General features: G+C 36.0%; 1 protein-coding gene across 6 annotated transcripts in view; it reads right to left on the bottom strand.

Annotated features, from left to right (window-relative positions):
* FAM13B (family with sequence similarity 13 member B) overlaps positions 1 to 23,784 on the bottom strand; it is a 76,241-nt gene that overhangs the window by 25,900 nt on the left and 26,557 nt on the right. For all 6 annotated transcript variants that reach the window (XM_054568398.1, XM_054568401.1, XM_054568400.1 and 3 more), the window contains 4 exons: positions 19,550 to 19,710; positions 7,823 to 7,864; positions 6,998 to 7,153; positions 5,046 to 5,178 (listed from right to left, as the gene is read on the bottom strand). In XM_054568398.1, the coding sequence (XP_054424373.1) occupies positions 5,046 to 5,178; positions 6,998 to 7,153; positions 7,823 to 7,864; positions 19,550 to 19,710 (492 nt within the window). The remainder of the gene's footprint in view (positions 1 to 5,045; positions 5,179 to 6,997; positions 7,154 to 7,822; positions 7,865 to 19,549; positions 19,711 to 23,784) is intronic.

Raw genomic sequence — 23,784 nt, 5'->3', positions numbered from 1 at the left:
GGCATGCAGTGGCGGGAGAAACTCCCAGCCTCACAGGAGAGTCCGTTGGAGAGACCCACAGGGTCCTGGGATGAACACAAACCCACCTACCTGGGAATCAGCACTAGAAGGGCCCAATTTGCTTGTGGGTAGTGGGGAAAGTGACTGAAGGCCAACCAGGAGCCAAGCAAGTGGCACTGTTGCTCTTGGACCCCTCCCCCACACAACATCACAACACAGCAGGCCCGGGTTGCCCTGCCCTGGCGAATACCTAGGGCTCCGCCCCTTCCAACGTAACAGGCACTGAGACAAAGAAATATGGCCCAAATGAAGGAACACAGCAAAGCTCCAGAAATAGAACTAAGCGATGAACAGAGAGCCAACCCATCAGATATCAGATGCACAGTTCAAAGCACTGGTAATCTGGATGCTCACGGAATTGGTTGAGTATGGTTGGTTGCAAAATGAAGGAAAGAGCAAAGGCAATCCTCCAAGGTGAAATAAAGAGAAATATGCAGGGAAACAACAGTAAAGAGAAGGAAACCGGGACTCAAATCAACGACTGGAAGCAGAAGGAAGACAGAAACACCCAACCAGAACCGATGAAGAAACAAGAATTCAAAAAAATGAGGAGAGGCTTAGGAACCTCTGAGACAACTTTAAACGTCCCAACATCCAAATCATAGGGGTGCCAGAAGGAGAAGAGGAAGAGCAAGAAATTGAACACTTATTTGAAAACATAATGAAGGAGAACTTCCCCAACCTGGCCCAGGAAATAGACTTCCAGGAGATCCAGGAGGCTCAGAGAGTCCCAAACAAGTTGGACCCAAGGAAGCACACACCAAGGCGTATCATGCTTACCTTACCCAAGGTTAAAGATAAGGAGACAATCTTAAATGCAGCCAGAGAAAAGGAGACAGTTACCTACAAAGGAGTCCCCTAGGACTATCAGCTGATTTCCCCAAAGAAACCTTGCAGGCGAGAAGGAGCTGGAAAGAAGTATCCAAAGTCATGAAAGACAAGGACCTACATCCAAGATTACTCTAGCCAGCAAAGCTATCATTTAGAATGGAAGGGCAGATACAGTGCTTCCCAGATGAGATCGAGTTAAAGGAGTTCATCACCACCGAGCCCTTATTATATGAAATGTTAAAGGGACTGATCTAAGAAAAAGAACATCAAAAACTACGAACAGTAAAATGGCAACAAACTCACAACTATCAATAACTGAGCCTGAAGGAAACAAAAGCAAAAACAAACTAAGCAAACAGCTAGAACAGGAACAGAATCACAGAAATGGAGATCAGAGGGGAGGGGGAAGGGAGAGAACGGGGGAAAGGTACAGGAAGTAAAAAAGCATAATTGGCAGGTACAAAATAGACAGGGGGAAGTTAAGAATAGTATAGGAAATGGAGAAGCCACAGAACTTCCATGAACGTCCCATAGACATGAATTAAGGGTAGGGGGGATGGGGAGCAGACCAGTGGGGAGGAGAATAAAGGGGACGAAAAAAATGGGACAACTGTAATAGCATAATCAGTGAAGTATATATTTAAGAAAAAGAACAGAATTCAAGGGAGCTTAGGAGGGTTGAATAAAAAATGTAAAAAGACAAGCACCCAAGAGGTCTCATAATACAGTACAAGTCAAATTGAGAGCCATCTCTTCCTCTTTAGCTATCTGCTAGAGTTTCTTAAATACTTCTGGCCTGAAGTTTGAAAGGAGGTAATTATATGCCAGGAGTCTCAGTGTTTGGAAGATACAAATACCTGTACACTTAGTAGGACACAACCAATGAAGGCCTGCTAAAGTGGAAATGAATTTGTTTTATGAGACGTTTATTGATAAGACCAAGCATTTTAATGTGAGCTCTAATCAGGCTATTGATTTTCAGGCTGTTACAATCCCCAAAACAGTAAAAATTACTGTACAACTTGTACCTATTTAAAAATTCACAGACCCATCACATCTTATCAATACAAAAATCCTAAATATTTACTACAGAATTCAATAGCACATTAAAATAAATGCTAATTTGCAGAAGACTTATCTGATAAAAGACTGCTACTCAAAATATGCAAAGAATGCTTAAAATTCATCAGAAACAATGTGATTAAAAAATGGGCAAAAGACCTGAACTCAACAAAATATACAGAGAGCAACTAAGCATATGAAAAGATGCTGAACATTGTTAGGGAGTCACAAATTAAAATGAGATACTACTACACACCTACTAGAGTGGCCAAAATCCAAAACACTGAGACCACCAAATGTTGACAAGGATGTGGAGTAACAGCAACTCTCATTCACTACTGGTGAATGAATAAGAAACACACTCAATTTATGCAGGCATTCAATTCATAATAAAGGTGGCATTTCTAATCAATGGGGAAAGATATTCTATAACCTCATATATTAGAAAAACTAGGTAAATATCTAGGAGAAAAAGCTAAATTCATTCTTCATACCTTAACAATGATAAATTCCCAATAAGTCAAATATTTAAATATGAAAAATGAAACCAAAGAAATATTTTAAAAAGTTAGTTTATAATCTGAGATTATGAAAGGCCTTTCTAACAATGACATAAAATCTAAAACATTCTTAAAAATGCTGATAAAACTGAATATTTTCAAAAAATTACTTTCGTAACAAACTGGAAATAAATGTTTGCAACTGATCACAAATATGGGGAAGTGGGGCTATTTCCTTAATGAATAAAACATGCCTACCCAAAAAAAAAAAAAAAAGGCAAAAACCCAATACAAAAATGTGCAGAGGCTATGGAAAACTAGAAGTAGAAATAACTCTTAACATTACTATAGAAATGTTAATGAAAACTGCAACGTACAAATTTCCCTTACCAGGTTGTAATTTAAAAATCTGCTACTGGTAAATGAAGGCATCATATTTATATAGGAGTACCTATATAAATCGCTAATTGATAGTGTAAACTGATTCAATGGAGGGCCGTTTGGCAATATATAGTAACATTACAAATGCCTATACCTGATGACCCGAAATTCTACTTCTATAAGTTTATCCTAAGATAGGTTTGTATGAGGTGAAATGGTGTATGTATGAAGCTATTCACTGCAGCAGTTTTTAAGATACGACAGTGCTTTTTATAGTTTTATTATAGTCAATATGGTGGAGAGAAAATTAATATGGAAAGATAGGGATGGGAAGACGACTTTTCTACATACCCTTTTGTAGCTTTTAAATTTTTAACTATCTGACCCTATCCCTTTTCAAAAAACAAGTATATAAAAATTATATTTTAAATCTGTAGAACAAAAATCAATTATCTACACACAGAGCATTTAGTCACTAAAGATTTCTTAAGAGTGGTAGTAAACTAAGAATGGTTTTTACATTTTTTAATGGCTGGGGGAGATCAAAAGAATAATAATATTTTGTGACATGTACAAATTATAGGAAATTCAAATTTCAATGTCCATAAGTTTTTATTGGAAAATAGTCATTGTGTATTGTTTACATATCTTCTATGGCTGTTTTCACGTACAACAGCAGAGTTATATAGTAGTGACAGGATGTTAGGGCCCACAAAGCCTAAAATGTTTACCATCTGACCCTTTAGGAAAAAGTTCTCTGACCCCTATTCTTCTACCCAAGCAAATTATTTAATGATAGAAATTTTTACTAAATAATTTTACTATCACTATATCCAATGAATTTTCTTTAATTGGATTTTTTTGTTTAAATTATTTGATCAAAAATAACAGAAACAGGAACCTAAATGTAAAAGAGTACACTGAAGAAAAGCAAAATCATTCATAATTTCATCAGCCACAGATGTCCAGTATAAACATTTTGTTATTTCTTCTTCACCTTTTGATTATGTGTCAATATTACACAAATCAGAACTACATTAGTTCTAATATAACAATACACCATGTTATGTGGATATACCATGATTTATCTGACCCCTCCCAGTTCATGAAAACTTTTAATGTTTTCTACTGCAAATAAACCCCCATCTCTGATTTGTGTGTATTTTCTTAGGACACAGTCCTAGACTTTGAAATTTCTAAGGAAAAAGTTTTAAGGGCTTTTGTTCTTATTGTCAATACGTTTTCCAAGAAGTATGTAGTGGCTTATATATTCCCAATCGTCTGTGCCTAGGACCAACGATCTCCCCTCACCTCACCAAAACTGATATGAGAAGGAAGCACTAATTTGGTTACCTCCTGTACCAGTCCAGACTGGGGATCGGCATGCCCACGGCTGGAAAGGGGGATCCAACCACAACCTTTCAGTTACTAGACAATGCTCCAATGAACCGAGCCACAATAGCCAGTGCTATACTTTACTTCTTTTGATATTTAAAATAATTCTCTAACATCAGTATTACACACCACTTATCTATAAAAAAGAGAAGCTCAAAAAAGTTAGGTGACTTGACTGACGTCACACTACTATTAAGAGATGAAGCTAGAATACAAATCTCAATTGGCTGACCCTAAATTCCTTATACCTACTACTTTAGTTTATGGTTTAGAATGAAAACATGCTGAAGGAAACTTCCTTATCAATAATCTATCTTATCTTAAAAAGTGTTATCAAAACACTGAACTTTGAAACACATAAAGATGTTGCTTTGTACATTTATTGAAATTATATTGAAAACAATGTTACTACTAACAATTGTGGCAGTAAAAATTTATTTTTAAAATGATATTCATGGATTTTCTCTAATTATGTAAAGGTTCTACATTCTTCAGAAAAAATCTGGGAAATAGAGAAAAACTTTTAAAAGAACAAAATTCAACAACAATACCTACAACCACCTCAGCTAACATCATAATTTGTTTCTTCCCAGAGAGTATTTTAAAATAAGGCATTTTATACCTACTTCTCTACCCAATGATGATCTCTGACCTCTACTGAGAAAATGTATGTTCTTGGGACTTAGAATCAAGACAAATATGTGTGTTAGCAAAGATGAATGATGGCTTCTGGTATCAAAAGAACACATGAAGCATTCAGAGTTGTATGTCTACTGCACCTAACAGAGAGTTTTTTTAAGTCTTTGCATCTCTTACCTGGTTATCCTCTCCATCCTCAAATACAAAATCTTGCTGCATAACTTCACTGTCCAAATTAGTGCTAGTCACAGGTCCTGAACAGTCTCTGTTACTTTCACTGGTATTAATAATATCATCAGCAAGATCAACCCTAGTAATGAAGATTAAAAAATGAGATTAGACCAAATGTTGAATATGTAATGCCTTTAAATATCAACAATGATCTGAAACTTTTACTTGTTAAAGAAAATGTGTCCTTGGCACAAAAATTCATACTTTCTTTATCCTGCCAGGTTCTATTATTAAATGCACTCTCCAGGTCTCTCCATGGCATGTTGTAAAGAATCTACCTTGTTATCCCTTTTGGAAATTTTCAAAAGCAAATGAATGGGTTTACAAATAATTTATGTGCCAAAAAAATAACTTCCTTTAAAAATGCAAACCCTCAATCATAATGATGACATATTTGATTAAAATGCAAGTCTAGCACTAGATACCATATAACATCCAACACCTTATCAAGTGTAACAGGAACAGCTTCCTACTGCAGATTTCCTATCTTATATAATTTAGCACATGCAAAACACTGCAGGTTTTTATTTACAAAGACAATACCACTACTGAGAGAATATGAGTAGTAAAAATAAGAATATTGTCTGAACATGGGCACAGGTTTTCAGGATCTTTAGCTAAGCTTAGGGCAAATTCCAAGGAATCTGCTTATATCATATCCTTTGAAACATGTTCCCACTCTTCCCAACCTTTATGGACTGCTTTTTTTCTCTTCATATTCAGCCCAAATACTCCCTACAGATCCAGTCCCATCAGTTCTAATCATGCCTTGAAGGCAAACCACGACCACTGCACCGAGCTGCACAGGCCGGTGATGCCATCCATGCAAACCACATGACACATCTGCAGTTGTACAACATGGTATTCCTAAAATAAACATATTCCAACCATTGGTTTTCATATCCATTAATTTTTGTTTCACTTCATATTTAATAGTTACTCTAGTGCATTAGACATATTTGACATTTTAAATATATATTTCTTTAAAAAAATCTACCCAATCTCTATTTTTTATCTTTTTATGAATCCTCCAAATTTGGGTACATCTTCCCATCTGCCCCCCCCAAAACACTGATATATAAGAACTAAATCACTGCATATTGTCTCAGAAGAAGACACCTACATATATCCTAAAGTGCATGGCTGCTGATGTAAGAGGAAATAAAACGAGGCTTTCATTCATTTGAAGATAACAAGTCATACTGAGAACAGAGTAACATGACATCATATAGTACACACAGTTATCAGCCTTGGCTGGTGTGGCTCAGTAGACTGAGCGCCAGCCTGTGCCCAAAGGGTCACAGGTTCGATTCCCAGTCAGGGCAATGCCTAGGTTGCGGGCCAGGTCCCCAGTAGGGTACACATGAGAAGCAACAACACATTGACGTTTTTCTTCCTCTCTTTCTCTCTCTCTAAAAATAAATAAAAATAAAATCTTTAAACTTATACAAATTCAACTATTAACAGCTACCCTAAAAAAAGTGTGGAGGGAAGGGAGAGGCTGGTGACAGAGAATAACAATTTAAATAGCAAAGGATTACTCTGCTCACCATTTCAATCAATGATCACAGGCACAAGGATGGATGTCACTCTCCTGTCCTTGTAACCAATCTGTCTAAACCTCTGCTTGTCTCTCCTAGCGTGACCATCTGTTAGTCTGTAAAGGTAAGCTAACTACTTTATCTGGTGTTCTGGGACTTAAACAATTCATAAGATTTTTCAATGTTACATAAGTATTTATAATTTATATGCAAGTACATACAAAGTCACTTTACACACTTTCAGAAATCCCCAAGTGGGATAAGATCCCATTATTTAAGTGAAAGTATACTTTTTAAAGATAACAGAACAACTCTAACTCTTAAAAATAACAATAAAATGTTTTAAAAGTTTCTTACTGTTTATTAGATCCTTCCCCGTCACAATTAATACTTCCTGTTTCATTATTACACACCAGACTTTGTTGTTGCAGATTCTTAAGATCATGATCTATGCTGCTCTGCAGATCAAAAAGGTGCTGTTCTACCGCTGCTCTAATTGTTCTTTCTAAAATGCTACAAAACAGAACACATTTTAGTGAGAAGCAGTTGCCCTAACTGGGAATTAGGTGTCATAAACACTAATGTTAAAACCTATGACTAGTAAAACAAATTATTACAATATTTATATGGGTAAGCTAGAGTACAAAAAGAAATACATAAAAGGAATACACAACACTGGCTTAAATTTTAAAATGAAATTTGCCCAAATAGATATTGTACAAATCAACCATAATGTCACTATCACTACTGAGGTGGAAAGGACCATTTGTGGCAATAATTTATACTCACTACTGTATAGATAGCCACTTGAATAGACTTTTCAAAGCTATATTTATGAAACAAAATAATTTACCAACACTCAGCTAAATAAAAGAAACAAACTATAAAAGTACTGTTCTAATTTTTATGTGAAGTCTAGTTCTTAAATAACAGAAAGCTCTAACAGTTTTCAATCTCTTCAGAAGATTAAAAAAAAGCACTAAAGAAAGTAACATCTTTATTTTGTGTATCAGTGCAATGCACGCCTTCATTTGTTCCTATTGCAGTACATAAAATCCTAACCAGTTTCACGATTATGTACAATCCTTCCTCTAAAGTAAGTACAATACATGATTTTCATTCCTACAATTTAGCAGTATTTTTTTAAAAATGTAAATTGTCTTCTATAGGTATACTACTTACTCTGCAGAGGCTGGTAAGATGCTGGTGGGAGATATATGGGCACTGTAAACCAAAAAAAAGAAATTAGCGATACAATTCTTAAATACCAAATGACTACAAATTGCGCTTAAAACTGCCACAATTGCATCATCTTGACACAACCAGAAGAGCATGCGGTGAGTTTATTATGTTCATCTCTAGCAGAGTACGATAAAACACATTCTCTGTGTATGTGCATTTAGCCAACTACCTCATCTGATGTTCACCCGGAGAAACACTGCCCGATCCCAAGTCTTAAGAGGAAAAAAACTGACTACTGACCCAACAAAAGCACCTCATCTAAGATAGTATGACAGCCTCAATGCTGGCTCTACACTCCAGGCCAGAAGTAGTAGCAGGTACTAATACTCAGAGGATGTTCTCAAGCTACAAAAAGAAAAGACAAAATGGATACTAAAATCCAGACCACCTCATTCACTGTTCCAGTAACAGACTTTCCTTAGCAAATTTTGCACCACATTTTCTAATGATACTTACAAAACTATATATTTGTTATTGCCTAATTTTTGCCACAATGAGATGTGGATACCACTAAAATGTTTAAAATTAAATCGTGAGGATGTGAAACAACTAGGACTTTCAGGTAGTCCTAGTGAGAATGTAAAAATGTCCCAATTACTGTGGAAACCAGTTTGGCCAGTTTTTCTAAAACTTACCAAATGACCCAGCAATTGTACTCTTAAATATTTACTCAAGAGAAATGAAAGCATATGAAAACATAAGTCCATAGGAACGCTTTCACAGCACAGTAGCTTTATTTATAATAAGAAAAAACAAACTGACCCACACAAATGGATATATGAAACATGGAATATCCCTACAATCGAATACACTCAGTATTTTTTAATAGAAGGCATAAACAACTGATGGACACATCCTGCAACATAAATCTCAAAAACATAAAAATTAAAAAAAATACCCCCCTACCCCCAGCAAAAGAGGCGAGACACAGAGGAGTACCTACTATGAGATTCCATTTATAAAAAATTCTTAAACGCCCTGACTGGTGTGGCTCAGTGGGCTGGGTGTCGTCCTGCAAACTGAAAGGCTGCAGGTTAGATCCCCAGTCAGGGCACATGCCTGGGTTTCAGGACAGGTCCCCCCCAGGGGGAGCGTGTGAGTGGCAGGCCCATCGATGTTTCTCTCCCATGTCAATATTTTTCTCCTTTCTTTCCCTTCTCTATAAAAATAAATAAATAAAATCTTTTTTAAAAAAATTCTAAAACAGGTAAACTAATCTATACAGTGACAGAAAACAGATCAGCTGTGCGGGGCCAAAGATTGGGGGTGGGCAGTGGAGAGATTTACTGTAAAAAAACATGTGGCACATTTTCTTTCTCCTCTGGGATATTTCACTGGCATTAAACTGCAAGGCTCCCACCCCAAACATTTCCTAGTTAAATGATCCCAACCTTGGAATACGGAAATAGAGAACATCAAGACATTTTTTTTTTTTAAAAAGCATGTGGAGTGATGGAAATAGTCTCTATATTGATTATAGTGGTTGTTCAAATGTATATATGTGTAATATATGTTATGTGTGCATTCATAAAATGGGTGCATTTTATTATGTGAAAACTATACCTCAACAAATTTGATTTTTAAAGAAAAATTCAGTAACAGGAAAAAACTAACATGCAATAATAGAAATCAGATAGTAGCTGTTTATGGGGAACAGGGAGATGGTAAACATATAAGAAGGAGCAGGTGACCCAGGTGGTGGTTTTACAAGCTGAATAGTAATAATAATTTATAAGAATTATTTCTAATAATTCAATAATCTTACAATTTGTATGCATGTAATTCTTCAATAAAAAGTCATTTTTTTAAAGAAAATTTAAACTAATTTATGAGGCTCCTCTATAAGATGTGCCAAAAGAAACTCTAATCAACATGTGAAACAGTTTGTAAGGTTAATATTCTCAGGATTCTCTGTAGGAAACCAAATGAACATCATTTACCATTTACCCAGTAATTGGCAGGTCTTCCTTACTACAAACTCATCAGCAGGAAATTGTACAACTGCTTTATCAGACAACAGTAAGCCATCCAGTTTGGCAAACATAACCTCTCCTAGCTTTAAAAAAAAAATTTTGTAACTACCAATATGCTAGTTTTCATATATGGATTATTTTTACTCTATTAAATGCTTTCATGCTGACAAACTCAAGGGAAAGACTTTACAAACATTTTCATGTTAAATAAAGTTTTGGAAACTTCATCTCTGAAATGAGAAAAACCCAAAGAAAAAAGTCACATGCACACACACAAGGAAGAGGATAGCCAGCCATCAGTCTATTTCTATTAGTTTCAGGTGAGCTGAAAGTTTAACTATTTAGTGATTTCTGGGGGAAACAGAAGATGTGAGGCTTTCCCTAAAGAGTGTTTAAGCATCAACAAAGATATTAGATCTTTTTCTAATATTTTGCTGCAGTGATCTGCTGTTTATATTTTTCATTTCAGTTATGAGTAGCTATTTAATTATAAAAGTTAAATCTTAATGTCATGTGATATATTTTCCTCAATATTTGCAATTTCTAAGCTTAGACAATTCCTCACCTATTTAGAAATATTCGTTTTATTTTTAATACCTAACTGCAATTCAATAGTGTTGAATGGTGTAAATAAAATTTATAAATTCAATACCTTTCTTCTTTACAATTTAATTTTGTGATTTCTGTTGAGCTTTATCATATACCAAATTCTCAGAAAGTTCTCATTCTCAACTACTTAGCCCATCAGTCTGTTACTAAAGCCTTACACCATGTTTTAACTTGGGGTAGAGCTTATATCTTCTGTGTTCTTTTTCAAATTTGCCATTGTTAATCATCTACTTATTCTCCCAGAGGAATTTTCTCACCTTTTTTTTAAAAATCAGATTAGATTATCACTAAAATGATAGTAGATAAGTGGACACTAGCCTCTTCACACAGAATCAAATAAAAATGTAAATAGCAATGTTATTCATAATAGTCAAAAAGTACAAAATTCAATTGTCCACCAACTAAATTGGATCATTGTGGTATAATCATATAATGGAATGAATACTATAAACAATGAAATGAACAAACCACAGTGACATGCAACGACATGGATAAATCTCACATACAATGGTTAATGAGAGAAGCCAGAGCAAAATTATATGCACAAATTTAATTTTCATAAAGCTCAAATATATACAAGGAAGTGATACCATAAAAGTCAGCACAGCAGTTACCTTTAGTGGGAAGGGAAGAGATCATCAGGATTTTAAGAGTTACTGGGGTGCTGTCAGTGTTTATTTCTAAATCTGGGAAGCGGTTCCACAGATATTTGCTTTTTACTAACTTGTTATTCTCTCCCAGAGGAATTTTCTCATTCCTCCCCTTTTTTTAATCAGATTCAATTATTAATAAGATGATAGAAAATAAATGGACATAAGACACTTCACAAAGAATCAAATAAAAAGAAAAGTAATAATATCAATATATTTGTTTTATGTTCATTTCTGTATGTATAATTTATTTCCCAATTTTAAAAAGTAGATTCCTGGGTCCTTCCCCAAACCTCTGAGGTAGGGCCCAAGAGGCTACATTTTTAACAAACACCAGTGATGATTCTTATCTATATTAATAACTTTAAGAAACAAAGGCCTAGATCAATATCTAGCCTCCAAAAAGACTAAACTTTAATAAGATTTTCTAGTTGCCAAAAAAGGCCAAAGTTCTGATGGTCTTAAATGGATGGGTAGGCAAAGGAACTGAGCTTTTGTTTCTCACACCTTTTAAATGCTACTGGAATTAAACCACACACACACACACACACACACACACACACACACACACACTAGTGATCACCAAGTTACTGGAATTAAACCACACACACACACACACACACACACACACACTAGTGATCACCAAGCTACTGGAATTAAACCACACACACACACACACACACACACACACACACACACTAGTGATCACCAAGCTACTGGAATTAAACCACACACACACACACACACACACACACACACACACACACTAGTGATCACCAAGCTACTGGAATTAAACCACACACACACACACACACACACACATAAAAAATAGTGACACACACACACACACACACATATATATAAAAAATAGTGATCACCAAGCTAGAACAGTAAAGATTCTTTATCCCTGAAGGTCATGGTAATACAATCAAATGAACAGCTCCTTTCAATAAGAACCTTCTCCCCACCCTGAAATGCCATAATAAACAAATCAATTAAATAGATTTTGTACACTACGAGTCAGAATGTCACCCATGGGGTTACAAAAAGTTGACTAACTTTGTTCTCTCAACTTTTGGAAGACAAAGGACTGATTAAATCATAGTTTTCAGATATCAAAGAATTCTTTATTTTCAAAGTTAAGCAAAGTTCTGTGGGTAAAAAGCACTAAGGTACAAACCAGGGCTAGCAAACACTTAATGGATGGCTGTAAAAAAGATTTAGCAATGCAGTTATGTGCCCTGGCTGCCGTGGCTCAGTAGATTGAGCACCGGCCTGCAAATCAAAAGGCAGCTGGTTCGATTCCCAGTCAGGACACATGCCTGAGTTGCAGGCCAGGTCCCCAGTAGGGGGTGTGGGAGAGGGGAATGTTCCTCTCCCTCTCTTTCTCCCTCCCTTCCACTCTGTCTAAAAATAAATAAATAAGATCTTTTTTAAAAATACAGTTATGCATCTGCTGCAGCAGCAAAATAGCATAGGTATCATAAGGATGTGAGTTCTGATTAATAAAAGACACAAGAAAAATAATTACTGAAAATTTAATGTAAAATTACTTAGGTACCACAGAGAGATAACATATGACCACCTAGAAATGCTGTTTTCATTAAACCCCTAGACAAGAAGACCAGACTAAAAGGACAAAGCAATAAATCACATAGGTCATACATATTTTAAAGTCTCAGTCAAATGTAACATTAAAAATCACAGTCATTCTCTGACCTTTTCTCCCTTCTGTTAAAACTCTATCTCTAAATCTGCCTATAATTACATAATCTTCTTGAGAACATAAAATCAATCTTACAGTCACTCATTCCAATTACAAATTATTGTAATTCAGATGCAATTATGATAGGGAACTACTATTATTTTTATTTCCCAGTTGCAAATATTTAATGTCTCAAACAATACAGTACTGCAGCTCTATTTCAATTAAATCTAATAAGGAGCACTTTACCTGTGCAACAGTGCTGAATACCCCATTCTGAATACCACAGCATCTCCCAACAAAACCATCAAGTAAAAGGACTTTAAATACCATAAGGGTTGGTGATGGTCTTATGAAAACTGCTGAGCAATGATCAAAGCTTCAGCCTGAACAAAAGCATGCTGCAAATTTGAGGGCTCTACTAACAAGGAGGGACCCAATCAACAATCTGCAAATTTCCTCCCATATACTATGCAACTTTGAAGGATGTGGGGAAAGGACTATTTTTAAACCTGGCTAGAACTCCCATAAAATTATTTAAGCCTAATGCAATGTAAAGCAAATAAATAAATCTGTTTTCATTAGTGATACTATTATAGCCAGGGATATAAATTATGCAAACATGAAATTGCTAAAACAGATGTACTATTGTCCACTTATCCATTTTCAGAAAAGTATTAATGGTTAATTTTTCAAATCTTAAAGTTAGGAAGGTTTCCAGATAACTCATGCCAGAATCACAACAAATATTACCATTTAAAAAACTGTGGTTTCAAAAAATGTATATTCCAAAACAAAAACAAAAATTGCATATGCCTTTTAAGCCAAAAGCAAAACCCCTTTCTTCACTTTCCCCATAACCTTGGGAGTACCCTATACCTATGACAATAGTAAACTGAAAAATTCCTCACCATCAAAAAGTAAGTTATAACAACAATCAGTTTTTAAAATATAAAACTCTTTATTTATAGGGCCAAGCAATGGAAGCAGAGAACTATTAGTATCTTTATACTCTGGTGCTTTAAAAAAATCTTTTGCTTTAATATAAAACATTCCTATAACACAAAGCACAAATTCCACTTCTTCCAAGCCTACACTTCTGATACTCCCACCCAAATACTTCTTTAAACTCTTAAGTGAAATCTAGCTACTGAAAATATGAATTGAAAAAAAAAAACAAAAAAAAACACCTGTCAACTGAAATGTTCTGCAAACAACCTAATTTCATGGATGAAAGACAATGAAAAAGTTATTACAATAGTCTCCCTTATCCATGGGGAACAGTCCAAGACCTCCAGTGGAGACCTGAAGCTGCTCATAGCACCGGACTTTATGTATACTGAGTTGTCCAAAAAGTTTGTGTGGTTTTGTCCATAAACTAAGAGACACATTTTTCATTTTCACCAATAACTACTGATTTGGATATTCTGAGTATGTTGGCTATCTCCCAGTGTTGGCTTCTGGTGGGTAAAGGCCAGGGTGCTGCTAAACATCTTCCCATGCATAAGACAGCCCCACAGCAAAGAATTATTTGGCCAAATTGTCAATAGTACCAAGAAACTTCACAAACCACTTTGACCCATTTGATTGGTCACAGCACCTTCTCCATATACTACACAAATCTTTTTGCATTTCAGTTGAATTTTTACCTTTCTTGAAATAATAAAGCATAGTATGTCGAAAATGTTGCATGTCTTCTTCCATCTTTAATACTAAAATGGCCACAGAAAAATTCACCAATTTTTATAACTTTCTTTTTAAATCCATGCTGATATGACAGCTGTCACAATACAATCTAACAAAACTGTTTCAGATGAAATTAAAGACAACTAAGCACTACTAGAGCCACTGTATAGGAAAAACTAAACGAACTTTTTGGCCAACCCAGTATTACGTTTTCCTATAAATACATTGCCTATGATAAAGTTTAGCTTACAAAGTAGGCACAGTAAGAGATTACAATAAAAACTAGAACACCAGTAATAAAATGGAACAATTATAACAATATACTCTAATAAAAGTTATGTGAATGTGGTCTCTCTCAAAATATCTTATTGCACTGTACTCACCTTTCTTCTGGTAATAATGTAAGATGATAAAATGCGTATGTGATGAGATGAGGTGAGATGAACGACACAGGCTTTGTGACGTAGTATTAGGTTACTACTGACCTTCTGAAGATATGTCAAGAAAAGGATCATCTGCTTCAGCTGATCCTAGATCACAGAGTATGATGATGACAATGGTTGGGTGTCAGGAACAGGTATGTTGATGGTTGAGGAAATTTAGCATTTTTGGACCACAATGACTGGGTAAATGAAACCACAGAAAGTGAAGCTGCGGATTAAGGGGGGACTACTGTATTACATTTCTTATGCCCACGTAGTCAGCTGAAGGCACATTTCTTCCACAATTAGGCATCCACAGAATGAAGTTAAGATCAATCTCAAAACCCTGAACTAAAAGCTCTTTCTCAATCACTATACCCTTTTCTGTATCACACTTAAAACTGAACCAGCATAACCAATGAACTCATAAAACAGAAGCCCTAGCCTCAACAGACTAAAAAGGGAACACCGAATTTTTCATTCTTTCTAAATTCTAAGTTTAGCAAGGCATTAAAAGCACAACTTTAAGTGAAATTTCTAATGCCAATTACTGGGGAGGGGGGCACAGGGTTGATGTGTGGTTCTGTAAGCATGAGTATATATTAATATTACCTAAACCTCAAGCTATAATAAGCCTTTCCAGTACAGCCTACAAAAGATTATGAAGTACAAGGGGAAAAAGTTAAGAACCCTATCTCAGAATTCTCCCGTGTCTTTAAATTTTGTAAAGGTAAAATTTCCCTTTTAATCTGTATATATTTGAATAGCAAAGCTAAATTACAGATGAACATGTGGATATAAAGTAACATGTCTTCATCTGAAGATACAAGGCACTTCAGAAACAATCTTGAGATTTCCATGGATTTCATGGATAAGATTGAGGCTCAGAAGCAATTAAACTTCCTGCTTTTTATGTATCCTAGGTTACCCATACCCTAAACCCCATTATTTTCCCAAATGGAACTCAGCTCAAATCTTAACAAAATACAGTTAATGGCAAAGAATATATAAAAATAATAGATGCATAAGTAGACCAATCAATGTAACTCATACAAAAATATTTAAACCACTGGTTCTCAAAGAGTGGTCTGTAAACCAAAAGATCAAAACTATTTTCATAGTATTTGCCTTTTCACTGTGCTGACATTTGCATGATGTTGCAAAACGAATGGTAGTAAAAAATGTTTGGAGTCTTAGCATAAAGTTAGGCAAAAAGGACCAAACCATCCCACAGCCATTGCTTTCTTTGTCACCACCCACTTGCAACTTTTTTTAAAAGAAGGCCAGTCCTTGATGAAGAAACAGTAAAAATTATTATTTTATCTCAGCCCTTGAGTACACTTCTTTTTAATATTTGGCATGACAAAATGGGAAGTATACTTTGGGCACCTAGGCTGCATAGCTTAGTACAATGCTTGTCTTATTTGAGTTGAGAGCTAAACTTATCATGGAACACCATTTTAACCTCAAAGATAGACTGATAAACTATAGTTATTCAAACTTAAATACCTGGCAGACATTTTCTCAAAAATGAGCAAGATCGTCAGTTCAAGAAAAACAACTGACATTACTAATAAAATTAGAGTTTTCAAGCAAAAATTAAAACTCTGGAAAGCGTATATTCTCTATCATAAGCTCAACAGCCTGCCAACACTTAAAGACTTTTTAAAATTTTTTCTAAAATTGACTTTAAAGAGAGAGGAAGGGAGAGAGGGAGGAGGAAGAGGGAGAGGGAAAGGTACATTGGGGGAGGGATGGAGGGGAAGAGGGAGAGGGCAAGAACACAAGGAAGGAGCACCAATTTGTTTTTTGACTTATTTATGCATTCATTGGTTGATTCTTGTATGTTCCCTGACTGGGGACAGAACCACAACCTTGGTGTATCAGGGCAACACTCTAACCAACTGAGCTACCCACACATGGCCCAAATATGTTTTTGATACAATCAGTGGTGACTTAAAGAATGTGACGTTTCAATATATCATCATTTGTAAGATAGTAAATCACTGAAACAGTATTTTCCGAATGACCAATAAACCATGTAGCAAAACTATATATGGGTAAAGACCCTCTCAAAGTGCAAGACAGATCAATGGATTACAGAAAGAAAAATTTAGATATGGTTTCCGGTTCCACATAACAAATAATCTTTAAGAAACTATCACTAATCTAGTTTTGGTATATAGTCAAATAAGAATATCCACAATTAGTTCCGGCCAAGATCAAGGCATAGGGTGATACACTTTGCCTCCTCGCACAACCAAAATAAGGACAAACACAAATTTAAAAACAAAAAATTCCCAGAACTGCCAGAAAGTAGAACTGTATGGAAGTCCAACAACCAAGAAGCTAAAGATGAAACATTCATCCACCCTGGTAGAAGAGGAGGAGGAGACGGGCAGCCAGGGTGGAGAGGACATGCGGAAGGGCGGTGGCTGGCAGACCAGGTGGTCCCAGATTTGCATCCAGATAAACCACGAGGAACAGCTGGGGAGTGAGTCAGTTGGCGCAATACACGGTTCCAGTGTTGCAGGAAAAGAAAGCCTCAAAACCTCTGGCTGTAAACAACTGCGGGGCATGCAGTGGCGGGAGAAACTCCCAGCCTCACAGGAGAGTCCGTTGGAGAGACCCACAGGGTCCTGGGATGAACACAAACCCACCTACCTGGGAATCAGCACTAGAAGGGCCCAATTTGCTTGTGGGTAGTGGGGAAAGTGACTGAAGGCCAACCAGGAGCCAAGCAAGTGGCACTGTTGCTCTTGGACCCCTCCCCCACACAACATCACAACACAGCAGGCCCGGGTTGCCCTGCCCTGGCGAATACCTAGGGCTCCGCCCCTTCCAACGTAACAGGCACTGAGACAAAGAAATATGGCCCAAATGAAGGAACACAGCAAAGCTCCAGAAATAGAACTAAGCGATGAACAGAGAGCCAACCCATCAGATATCAGATGCACAGTTCAAAGCACTGGTAATCTGGATGCTCACGGAATTGGTTGAGTATGGTTGGTTGCAAAATGAAGGAAAGAGCAAAGGCAATCCTCCAAGGTGAAATAAAGAGAAATATGCAGGGAAACAACAGTAAAGAGAAGGAAACCGGGACTCAAATCAACGACTGGAAGCAGAAGGAAGACAGAAACACCCAACCAGAACCGATGAAGAAACAAGAATTCAAAAAAATGAGGAGAGGCTTAGGAACCTCTGAGACAACTTTAAACGTCCCAACATCCAAATCATAGGGGTGCCAGAAGGAGAAGAGGAAGAGCAAGAAATTGAACACTTATTTGAAAACATAATGAAGGAGAACTTCCCCAACCTGGCCCAGGAAATAGACTTCCAGGAGATCCAGGAGGCTCAGAGAGTCCCAAACAAGTTGGACCCAAGGAAGCACACACCAAGGCGTATCATGCTTACCTTACCCAAGGTTAAAGATAAGGAGACAATCTTAAATGCAGCCAGAGAAAAGGAGACAGTTACCTACAAAGGAGTCCCCTAGGACTATCAGCTGATTTCCCCAAAGAAACCTTGCAGGCGAGAAGGAGCTGGAAAGAAGTATCCAAAGTCATGAAAGACAAGGACCTACATCCAAGATTACTCTAGCCAGCAAAGCTATCATTTAGAATGGAAGGGCAGATACAGTGCTTCCCAGATGAGATCGAGTTAAAGGAGTTCATCACCACCGAGCCCTTATTATATGAAATGTTAAAGGGACTGATCTAAGAAAAAGAACATCAAAAACTACGAACAGTAAAATGGCAACAAACTCACAACTATCAATAACTGAGCCTGAAGGAAACAAAAGCAAAAACAAACTAAGCAAACAGCTAGAACAGGAACAGAATCACAGAAATGGAGATCAGAGGGGAGGGGGAAGGGAGAGAACGGGGGAAAGGTACAGGAAGTAAAAAAGCATAATTGGCAGGTACAAAATAGACAAGGGGAAGTTAAGAATAGTATAGGAAATGGAGAAGCCAAAGAACTTCCATGAACGTCCCACAGACATGAATTAAGGGTAGGGGGGATGGGGAGCAGACCAGTGGGGAGGAGAATAAAGGGGACGAAAAAAATGGGACAACTGTAATAGCATAATCAGTAAACTATGGATTTTTAATGAAAAAGAATATCCACAATTATCCAAAAAGGCTAGAAAAGTTTTCTTTTTTTCCAACTACATACTGAGAGTGATGCCAAGTTTTCTTCAAATATTTTAACAATAACCAAAACAAGGCAACAAAGTAAATGCAGAAAAAAATGTGAAAATCGGCTGTCACTAAGCCAGACATTAGAGATTTTTAAATATGTAAAACAATGCCACTAAAAAATTTCTCTAGCAACTCTACTTCCAAAGGTTCTGAAGTGTTACCCAACTCTACTAACATGCAGATAATACTAAGACAAACTTTAAGAAATATATATGAGAGGTCATATTTTTAAAGAAAGGTTATATAAGCTGTAACAAATTTTCTTAGCAACACTGTTTCTCTAAATTTTTCTTTTTGCTCCTTCTTATACATAAACCAATCTTACACATACTGTTACAACTTGTTTTATTTAGTGCTTAAGTGAATCTACATCTAGAATGAAATGCTGAAAAGCTAAATATCTTTTAACTGAAATACTACCTTGTTGACGCTGTAACACTATTTTGTTCCAGGATGTTTTCAGTCATCCTTAATTGTACCACCTCTGGCATGTCATTTGATTTTTCTGCTCCCTCTTCTGGAAGTTCTTCTATATGCTCCAGCTTTTCATCTTCCTCTTCTTCCTCAGAAAGTTCATTAACCTATATAAAAGAAAACTCAGAATTAAAATTTAATATAACTGTTAATTAACATTATTAAAGATATACTACTCTGAGAAAATTTTAAACACAACTCATATTTTACTTCATTTTCTAGGACCAATTTCTGTTATGGAATACAATCTTTTCCATAGCAGAATACAACTGCAAACCAGATATACATGACTATTTAAAGTAGGAAGTAATGATTACATTAGTATATCACTATAAATGTGTGAATATAAAATTTTTGAAAAGCCTTGTATATTGTAGTTAGCTAACGTTAAGAAAGCTTCATTTCCTACCCAATCAGTTTTGTAAATCTAATAGTTACAAAAACTTCTCATTGATCTCTCCAATTTCCAGGCACATTAAACAAGTGATTTCAATACAGAGTAAGGGCAGGGGGCAGCACAGAAATTTTGCCTTAAGTGTTAACTATGTTTTAGAAAACTTCAGTTAATTTCTCAATGATTCAGATTGAAATTCTTCATGAAGAGATGGATCCTACAACAAAGGGAACACACATAACCATTAAACCCAACTCAAGGTTATAATTCTCTTTCTGTCAGAGGCTGTAAGATATATTCCATTATCAACTACCCAAATAAATAATCATACTAATAAAAACACACTAGAATATTACAGAAGGAAAATCAAAAGAACACTTCCAAGTGAGAAATATTTTAAGATATACCAAAGGGAAAAAACTAGCCATACGTGGTCTTGACATGTTTTATAAGTTAATACTAGTTGAGGGGTGGAGGGAACGAGGATAAAGGACTCATGGACATGGACAACAGTGCGGTGTTTGGGGCGGCACGGGGATACAAGGGGGTTAAATGGTAATGGAAAAATTCAATAGATGAAAATTTTAAAAACTAATACAGTTAAAAACATTGAGTAGTGAAAGTATACTTTCATCCATTTTAGCCAAATGCACTATAAATACCTAGAAGAAATTTACCACCACAGATAACTGGTGTTTCCATGATGGGCAGGCAAATACGTTGCTAAAATACTCTCAGAAGTAAAACTTCAACCAAAAGAAATGGTACTACACTATGATATTTTACCACATTCCTATCCTAATCATTAAGGACAGACTGCCTGCTTTCAAGTATAAGACATTATGTAGTTAAAAGCCAGGCTTGTAGGGGATCTATGTTCACATCCCTATGTGCTCTTACCTGTTCCTGGCAACTTACTTAACTTTTATGGCCTATGTATAAAATGGAGATGTTGTCTACCTACCTTTTGGTCTAGTTAGAAGGACTAAATGTATGTTAACTCTTCAGCAGTGTCTATACATAGTAAGTGATAAATACTTATCATTGTAACTGTAATTATCTTATCTTTGTATAGCATAGACCCTAGTTTCTACAAGTATCATCACTTTTTTTTAAGAAATGAAGAAGAGTATCTGTCATCCAAACTACCTAAAGCAGGAGCTCTCAACCACTGGTGAACCAAGGTCACTAAAAATTCATTATTAACAAGAGTTAATGACCTCTATTTGTGAACCATTTATTTTATACAGAAAGTATATGAAGCAGAGTCTTCTAAACTTGTTGTGCTTGTAAATGCCATCCCTCACCTATCACTTACCACGTATAATAGTGATGAAAAAAACTGAAAATCACTGGCCTAAGTGGTTATTAACTGAGTAGATTTATATCCAAGGGTGAAAATTTCAAGTAATAGGTAAGTATTTAAACTGGAACAAATGAAAAATTACCCTCTTTTTTCCATCTATGAACTTAATAGATTAGTGAAAATCCAGAACGTATTTAATATCTACCTGGTAACCCAAATAAAAAAAATTGGCAAGAAAATACCATTTTTGCTAGTACAAAATGGGAATTTCCATGGTTGGTCAATGAAGGTTTGGACACACAATAGAGAATTTTTGACAAATTTCAAAGAACGCTATATAAACTGTGAATACATGAGTATTTATCCAGTCTACAAATTTTTGGTACAGAGGTACTGCTATTTTAACATATTACATCATACATTTTAAAATCAGTTTTTCTACTGTCAACAGCTCTTAGAACTACAGAAGCCTTACACTCAATTATATTAAATACACTGTATTCAATAAGCTTTATGTAAATTAATTGGCATTCTGGTGTATTTTTACTAATAATCATACACTTAAATACAACATGAACAAAGACTCATGGGTTTTTCTTCTCCTCCCTAACTTCCAGGCCTCCCAATGTAACTTCCTGCAGTCAGAATCGATTAAATTAGTTTGGGTAAGAGTAAACATTAAAAACTTAGATGTTAATTTAAATGCTCTCGCCCTGGCTGGTGTGGCTCAGTGGACTAAGCGCCAGCGCGAACCAAAGAGTTGCTGGTTCAATTCCCAGTCAGGGCATATGCCTGGGTTGCAGGCCAGGTCCCCGGTTGGGGTGTGTGTGAGGCAACTGGTAGATGTATCTCTCACACATCAATGTTTCTCTCCCTCTCTCCCATCCTCTCTCTAAAAATAAGTAAATAAAATCTTAAAAATAAAAATGTTGTCTCTTTCTCTCACCACACTTATCCTCTTCTTGTCAAATTGACCTTCTGCTTATCCACAGTCTATTCTGTGGGTAAACATTAAGTAGTAAAAGTTATTCTGAACCTGCCTATATATATGCAGCTAACTCAACTCCACCTAAGGAAAACTCTCATCCATACTTACATCTGTTCTTTCTCTGAATGCTGTAATTCCCCTCTCTAGAGCCTCGTGAAATGCCTGCTCTCCAGACTCCAGCTTGTGGAGAACGCTGCTACCTGCCTTCTCAAATGTATAAAGAAACATGATTATCACCTACATGTTCAAACCATTCTACTGGATTCGAATTCATTTAAGAATCCCAAATAGCCCTGGCTGGTGTGGCTCAACTCTGTGGATTGAGCGCTGGCCTGCAAACCAAAAGGTCACGGGTTCAATTCCCAGTCAGGGCACATGCCTGGGTTGCAGGTCAATGTTTCTCTCCCTTTCTCGGTCCACTGATCCTGTGTCATTTCTCAAACACTCCCTTACTCGTCATTTCCAGTCCTCTTTCCTACTACTGAATATTACTAAAAATATCAACTATTGATACCTTAAAAAGGTTCTAACAGCCAAATAGTTGCATTAGTAGGATGAAACTTCAAAAGAAGTGAGCACTAGACAAACTTGCTTCTTTCAAATACCAAAACTAGGAGAAACATAGATGTACTGCCATGGTGGGTCAGGTCTGCCCACATCTTTAAATATGTGGATAAGAAATTAGCAGCATTTAAGTTAAGCTAACTTAAAAATACAACTAAATTGTGCTGAGTTTCGGGAGATTTTACTTTCACTCAGCACCTTACCAATGCCTCACAAGTCAAACTGAAGTTATCAAATCTGCTTTAAAGAAAACAAACTTTCAAAAATCAGTTCTTCTAGTACTTGCAAGCCACATTTTAGTCAGAAATATAATAAAAGAAAATAGATTCTGGTAATTAGCAATAGAAGCCAAGATAACTAAATACACAGCATTATCTCTCAAGACTCACATCACTACCCCGTTTATTGACCATAATTTGTTCAATATGTTAACATTCTCTTTTCTAACCACAGGCAAATCTACAGAATTCAATATTCTCTCCTGGTATTAATTAACCACCATTCTACTTTAATATAAGGCACAACATATTTTAAGTCAATTTTTCTAGTGCTGAAAAAAATACAAAAATGCTAATGCAATACATGCGAAATACAAATATATTTCAGTATGTATATAAGGACACTGAAAAACAGAAATATCACAGAAATATACCGTAATATAAAAATAATAAAGGCATACCCTGACGACTTTACAGGAGTCAAGATAAACATTAGATCAAATTGGCAAATCTTAGAAATGTAGAAAATGAATAAGACAAACAAATGTAGTATATTATTTCATTTTGAGCAGCCATTAATTTTATTTAAAAAGTAAATTACTGACCTAAAACAATTTAAAGATGTTATTTATTTTTAGAGAGCAAAGAAGGGAGGGAGAGAAGGAGAGAAACATCAATGTATGGTTGCCTCTCGTGCACCCCCCACTGGGG

The sequence above is a fragment of the Pteronotus mesoamericanus genome, unplaced genomic scaffold, assembly GCF_021234165.1.
Source record: "Pteronotus mesoamericanus isolate MK-2021 breed Mesoamerican mustached bat unplaced genomic scaffold, CSHL_Meso_final contig_2, whole genome shotgun sequence".
Taxonomy (NCBI): Eukaryota; Metazoa; Chordata; class Mammalia; order Chiroptera; family Mormoopidae; genus Pteronotus; species Pteronotus mesoamericanus.
Note: the sequence above shows the minus strand (reverse complement) of the source record. Positions and strands in the feature narration are given on the sequence as shown.